The 7,374-nt window shown below is 40.3% G+C and overlaps 1 protein-coding gene across 1 annotated transcript; it reads right to left on the bottom strand.

Moving 5' to 3' along the window:
• Positions 1-317: 317 nt before the first annotated feature.
• Positions 318-5,494, bottom strand: LOC127536102 (CMP-N-acetylneuraminate-beta-galactosamide-alpha-2,3-sialyltransferase 1-like). Its single transcript, XM_051955570.1, has 6 exons — positions 5,249-5,494; positions 4,382-4,578; positions 3,940-4,107; positions 1,498-1,543; positions 1,248-1,367; positions 318-752 (listed from the first exon to the last, which is right to left on the bottom strand). The coding sequence occupies exons 1-6, from the start codon at positions 5,492-5,494 to the stop codon at positions 585-587; spliced, it is 945 nt and encodes a 314-aa protein (XP_051811530.1). The 3' UTR covers positions 318-584.
• Positions 5,495-7,374: the final 1,880 nt, after the last annotated feature.

The raw sequence follows: 7,374 nt of genomic DNA, 5'->3' as shown, positions 1-7,374 counted from the left end.
CTGACAATCTGTTTATTGTTTATTTGTGAATCATGTATCGACTTTAAGATCTCTAAAAGAGATCTCTCATCTCAATGGGACCTCCTGGTTAAATAAAGGTAAATAAACTGAGCTGAAGAAGAAATTAGCAGAAGAACAACAAGTCAAATAGAAAAAGAGCAATAGTTCCAAATTTATTGATTTGGTGATTTTTGTTATCATAATTATTGCTCATAAAACAGACAAATAAAACCCCACCCCTATATGTTTAACAAGGTCACATGTCACAGTCCAAATCCCCTCATGCTTACTATTATTATTATTTAAATTGCTATTTTTGAAGTCAAATAACCAAGTGAATCAGAAAAATGAACATTTTAGACCAGAATGTAATAGATACTGAACCAACACACACACTAAAATCCATAGTTGCTGGCTTAGTACAGCTGTTTTAGTCAACTGTATATTTTACACTAAGCATCATACGGGACTTCATACTATACAACTTAAAAATAAAACCCTCCGTGTGTAGATGTGAAAAGACCAAAGCTGCTCATTTTGTGCTGCTCATGTGTATGCTATTCAAAGAAAAAAGAAAAAAAACACTACCATCCTTTAAAAAATTCGATCATTTGTCTTTTATGTAATTTCTCAATAGTTTGATATTCAAATGTTCCAGGATGGGCTCCAGTTTTTAGGTCTTTGTATTTGTGTTGTTCATAGTAGTGGTTCCAGTTTCCATCACTGTCTGCTCCAAACCCAAAAACGTTGACCTGGAAAAACAGAAAGTATATAATGAATCCCAGAGCAGATAAATAATTAGAGCATGGGACGGACAGATGGACGGACAGACAGAGATCAACCACAACATTAAAATATCTTGCTGATCATCGATGAAATGTCTAGCACACCAGCTCACCTATGATGCTGCTCAAACGTACACAACCACTCTGCCCTACACAATGAAAGAATGTAAAGTCTACATGAGTTGGGCTTGTTCTGGTGCAGAGATGCTCCATCAGATCAAGATCTACGGAGTTACGCCTTGGGCTCTTTGTCATGTTCCTCATGCAATTCTGAGGAAGATTTTGTGACATGTAGTAGAATGCCAGTACCAAAGGTTTCCCAGCAGAACATTGCATTGTAAAGAGATGATCAGTGTTATTAACTTCTTCTGACAGTGGTTTCAATGCTGTGGTTGATCAGAGTATAGACAGATAGATCTCAGTACATATATTAATTTCAGATACACCACTTACACCGCTTACCTCATCACAAATCAGCAAGCTGAGTGCAAAAGTCAGAAAGCCCGTGGATGGATAGTAGCCCCTCTGTCCCAGCCAAGCGTCATGAACATACCTCATGAAAGCTGGATTGAGGATCATCACCTGATAGGAACCAGACAAACTATAGCCTTTAATCTGACATTTAGAACCATTCCTTTCTGCAGAGAATACATTGTATCACCCAGGTGTCTATGAAACATCAGATTCATGCAAAGCAATTTAAAATACTTACCAGATCCTTGTTAGCTATCCTCTTTGAGTTCACAGCACTGTCTTCCCTGTTAGAGGTAAAATTCATTCTTTAATTCAATTTCATTTTATTTCAGCTGCACTGAATCAAGACATAACTAAATTCAGGGAACTTTACATAGGTAAAGACCTAACAGTATGAGAGAGAGAAACCCAACAATTACACCCTCAGTAAGCGCTTGGTGACTAAGTGCATTAAGCAGGGATTAAAGTTCTCCGTCTGTAGACGGATTTCCGTCAGTTGGAAAAAGAGGGAGGGAAAAAAAAGTTGCACGCGCATTTGTTGTGATTGAGTTTTGACTATGGAATTAATGACGCTGGTGTAAACCAGTAAAGCCAGTCAGAGCCTTGCTATTAGCCAATCAGAAACACAGGACGGCGGCTTCACCACTGCCCCCCAGAGAAGGATCTGGAGCTTCTCTCAGCCATTCCGCTCCAGTGATGAAAAAACAAAGTATGAACGGGTCCGCTGGTATGAGGGGACAATGTAACCAGAAAATATAAAAAATAAAAAAAGCACCCCCTCCTCAGCCGGCCGGACAAGCGGGGCTGTGGTGCCGCGCTAATGCACAAATGAAACGTCCATGACGCGGTAGCGGAGGTCCAGTAGGCGTTCGGGGCTCAGGGGTCCGGTCTAGCCCAGCGCGTGCCACCAGTGGCTTCCACCACCACCCGCGCCTGTTGTCTGTCCCGCGTCGGCTGCTTCGCTCCAACAGTGGTGAGACACTCAAGTCGTGGCCCGCGTGCGCGCTCACCCCCGCCCGTGCCTGTTTACGTCAGGTCCCGCACCGAGTTTGCCGTATTTTCCACATGCTAATGTGGACTCACTGATTCTGAAAGAAGGTTCGAACGTTTCAGAATTGATAAATATGTTAAAAAACAAATGGAGATGGGCATGGCTTAATGAGACAGGCGACGACGGAAAGCCAGTTAGCTCTTGGTGCAAAAAGCTAAAACTGCCAGGAACTTGTGTTTGTGTTGTGTGCCACAAAAATATTCAGTATGGCAGTAATGGCAAAAAAAAGTGCTTATGCGCCATCAGGCAGAAGTGCTGTTCGTTCCCTGCAGTACACTACCTCCTTGCCAGGTGCAACAACAACAAGTGAGATCTGTGCAACTATGACTGACTGTGTGTGTAACTTGAAAGTTCGCATATGCGCATTCATCGCTGAGCATGACCTGTCTTTCACCATGTCTCAGCCACTCGTTGACCTAGTCAAGTCCATTGCACAAGATCTGAGAGCACTCTTCAGATTGTCCATTTCAAATGCACATGCCTCCTATCTCTGCACACATGGCATTGCTGTTCAGCACCAAATTGAACTGTCAGCCAGCTGGAGTCGCAGCAACACCAAAGAAAACCCAGAAACGAACATCGAGTGTGCTTAAATTATTTGGTTTTACCTCCAAAAAACAAAATAAATAATTCAAACTTGTGTTTAGTTCTGGCACTATTGCACTTTTGTTAATTGTTCTATTTATAATTGTTCTGTCCTGTTCCTGAGGAATAAAACCTGAACAGAAAAGATTTGTAGATGGTTACTTGTTTGACTCCAATACAAACTGAGTCAAGCCCTGCAAAAAGCATCAGTTTTAATTGAATAGAACAAAACATTTAAGTTAAAAGCAAATGACAACAATAAATAAACCGCTCAAAACAACTTAAATGCTGTATTAGAGAAACTGAGGGACTAATACAGCATTTAACCTTTTTTCTTGAAATCTTTGGGAAACTATTGCACGAAAAAGGTGTCATTCTTAATGTGTAGTGCAGCATATTGCAGGGGAATATGAACTGGTCTGAAAAAAAATTCAGTCAAAAAAATTTTTTTTGCTTTAATCCCTGGCATTAAGGAATGGATGGCCACCTTTCTCGTCTGGCTGGGGTAAGAGGACAGAAAGAATAAATGAACAGTGAGAAACAACAAATAAGCAACGCTGAACAGGTAGATGTAACCAATAACCGCAGATAAAAACACATGCATCTCTGCAGCATGTGACTTATGACATATGACAGTCGCTCACAATGACGCTGCATGTGTTGGACCTTTGATAAAGTAGTTGTCTTCTTATCTATTGTAAATAGCAGTAAAATCAAAAGGGGGCTTTGAAGATGTTGTGTGTCAGAACAAGGTTGAGTGTGTGAATGAAACAGTAAGAAATCATGAGAAAATCCAACTAAGTTTCTTTGGAGAAGCTATTGATAAGCGAACTGAACACACACTATTGTACTTTTCACACAGTCAGCTAAAGCTCCTTATAGATGTTGTTCAGCTGTTTGCACCAGTATTTCAAGTCAGTCCAATAGGGTTATATTTGCCTAAGCTTTAGTTCCAAATATGGACCCAATACTGATTTTTACTTGTTTTTTTTTCACAGTCAACAGACCAACAGTGGATACAGAAAGTAGAAGAGTCTGACCTACTCTGGATCAAGTTTGTTGAGGAGCCACAGAAAGTCGCTTATCTTGAATGGAAAAAACAAAAGATAAGTGGTGTTTGCCAGCGAAGTAGCGCTCTCTGGGTAGAAGACATGATGGGTTGTTTTGGTCCCAACATCTGCTTCATAGCCAGTAGTACGACCATAGTTCATTCTAAATGGCACAGATGTATACATATTTAATATCACTCCATTATAGCACAATTATATAGTTGAAGTTCACGGTAAATTCTGAGGAATGACGACTCTGAGAGGTCACAGTGTCAACGTGAAGCTACTTGAGTACATTTTGCTGAATTTATCTCAGTGTCAAAATAAAATACATTTTAAAGGCAGCTGCCATATTTGTATTTTCTTTTTTTTTTTTTGAAAGGATGAGACTGTACAGTGAGAGACTTCAATGAATGTTGAATTAAATGATTGTTTACCTTATTACAATATCATGAAAATCTATCAGAGGTCCATAATGTGATCCCTTCAAATTTACAGAATTTCCCACCACAGCACACGTCCTGCAGCGGTCAGGCCTGGGTTCTAAAACATCTGGAACGGGTGGGAATATCTGAAACAGCTTGTCCACTGTTGCACTGAAGAAAGTGAAGTTGCATTTTTCCCCATATAAATCCTGGCAAGCACAACACAAGGAAGATGTCACTGTACGATTGACCACACAGCAGCTCAACCTACCAGAGATGTGGTTTCTTGAACTTACAGTCCTTAAAGGAGAGTTCTGTTCATTTCAACCTCATATATCTCGCATTAATTAATGTCTACTGTGGCTTTGTGGGACATGCACACTCCACCTCCACTGTAGGGATTCATAAAAATGAGGAGATGTACAGAGCAGCTTGTGAAAGGTGTTTATCAGGGTCATTAGTATGAGGTCACTGCAGCTTTCCAGAGAGACCATTTTTATATGAATTGTTTTAGACATTTGTTTTCTGTCCGTTTTTTTTCTCTCATTTCACTTAGTGATGAAGTTCACTCTTCCAAAGATGGATTCAAATGAGCTAACTACACACATGATTACAGCATAGACTCTGGTATTTTCAGGGTAATCTTCTTTGAAATGATCTCAAACAACTCAAACATTTCTCACAGCTGCTGCTCCACCTCGCTGCAAAGCACGGGGTGGCTTTCATTATGAAGCACTCAGGTGAAATTCCTCTCAAAAAAGGTATGAAAAAATGTACAAAAACCCAAAGTAGATGGAGATTTTACTTCAGAACCAGTCAGTGTATCTAAAACAGAAACAGAACAATTGTGTTGTGCCATTAAAGTACATTGACATTTACCTTCCACCAGTTGAAATCGTCCTCTGAGGTTCTATATTGCTTTGACAAAAAAGGTGTAGGAGACTCCTTGATAAGGTCTGTTAAGCATGGATCACCCTCTTTCAAACATTTGTGACAGGCACAAAGGCTCAGCTCCCAATGGCTGAGGACATACACAGAGAAATTCCACAAAGAGTTGAAAAAAAATGGAATTACTGTGATGCCCACGAGGAAAATGAAAACCCTGGTGGTGAATTTGTAACGCATCTTGGATGGCAGCTTGAATGGAGAAAGTGTCCAGTCTGTGGATGCAACGAGCAGGGAAATAGTCAGGTTTCAATACACACCTTAAGGCCCTGTCACACTCTAGCATATAGAGCCAGCGTCTGAGGAACGTATGGACTTTTTGGGAATATGCTGACATACGCTGAAACACGCTAGGGGTACACTGGAATACGTTTCTACTACGCCGGGGTACTTCGGTGTACGCTGATGTACGCTGACGGCCAAAGAATTTTTTGAACATGCACAAACATTTTCAGCGTATGCCGACGTATGGATTTTACGCTCCTCATATGTTTCTTATACGCTGAACACGCTAGAGGTACGCTGAAGGTACGTTACTCATACGTCGAGTACGCTTCTCATACGTTGAAATTGAGTGGGTCAGGAAACCTAGCGTTAGAGGAGCGTATAATGAACGTGTGTCTGACGTGTGTCTAACGAATGGCTAACGTTATGATGGTAGTTCTAATGACAGTCTAACGTACTCAACTTATGCCTAACGTGTTCTGAGCGTACAGCCAACTTATCCCATGCGTATTACATGCGTATTTCCAGCGTATGGGGGGTATGTAAAGTCTCACATTTCCAAATCTGTATCAGTTTGTACCAGCAGTTCAGAGATGGAGGTTGCTGTGCTGCAACATCACCAAGATTTGTTACAGTTGGCAGTTGAGTATGCTAGACACAGAAGAAGAAGGTGTAGAATGACCTTGGATGGGAAGGCGGCGTCAATTTAGCCTTTATGACCAGCTTATGGTTGAATTGAGAAATGAAGATCAGAGAGCCTTCAGGAATTCCTACGCATGCCTCCAGAAATGTATGATGAACTGCTGGACAGGGTTGGTCCCAACATCACCAGCTGTGTACGCTCCTCATACGTTAGGCTGACGTTCCACATACGTTCCGCATACGTTTCTGATACGTCGGAGGTACGCTGATATACGTTACTCATACGTCGCTATACATCCAACTCAAATACACATCACATCACATACGCTGACATACGCTGACATACGCTATGCGTACGCTACTCATACGCTACTTATACGCTGACGGTACGCTAGGCTCACGTTACTCTAACGGTCATTAATCGAAAATCGACCCCATACGCTGAAAAGTTGTGCGTATAAACAATTTTTCGAAATATTCGTTCCTCGGACATTGGCCATATATGCTAGAGTGTGACAGGGCCCTTATGAAATATTGTCCCTTATCCATGTGCCAGTATCCTCTGGCATTTATGTTCCCAAGCAACCACATTGTCACTTCACGTCAGTAATCTGACCTGTTATTTGCATCTGCAATTGACTGCAAATATCTAATTTCATGAATGTCTATTTTATGAATAGAACGGCACAACAACAATCAGAACAACAAACATCTCCATCTTGGTAATCAAAACTACTTGCTTGTTTACTTCATGTGGCATTTTATTTGTAATATGAGTCTGGGGAAATCATCTAAAATTAAGTAGTAGATGAATAATGAAAGTGTTCAAAGTGAATTTTGCTGCAATATTTGTTTCACTGTTGTGTAAAATTACTCATGTTCCAAATGTTGTTTTAATTGATCCATTTGATGCAGCAGTTCAAATACACATTTACAGATGCCAAAATAATGTCTCTATGACAAAGATCAGCGGAAACTGACAAACTAATCATCAATTTAAAAGAGAAGAAACTGGAAAATTCAATGCAATAAGCCCAATGAGATTTAAATAACTGAATAAAACTGAATAAAAATGTATAAATAGTTTCACTAGTTTCAGATATTATACATGGATCAGTGTGAGGTTTAAGAATGGGAGCATTAAAGCCACAATATTTCACTTTGTTTAATTACTAAATTTACAGAAAGCACCA

Source organism: Acanthochromis polyacanthus, chromosome 11, assembly GCF_021347895.1.
Source record: "Acanthochromis polyacanthus isolate Apoly-LR-REF ecotype Palm Island chromosome 11, KAUST_Apoly_ChrSc, whole genome shotgun sequence".
NCBI lineage: Eukaryota > Metazoa > Chordata > Actinopteri > Pomacentridae > Acanthochromis > Acanthochromis polyacanthus.
The sequence above is the reverse complement of the archived record's forward strand: the minus strand, read 5'-3'. Positions and strand labels throughout refer to the sequence as shown.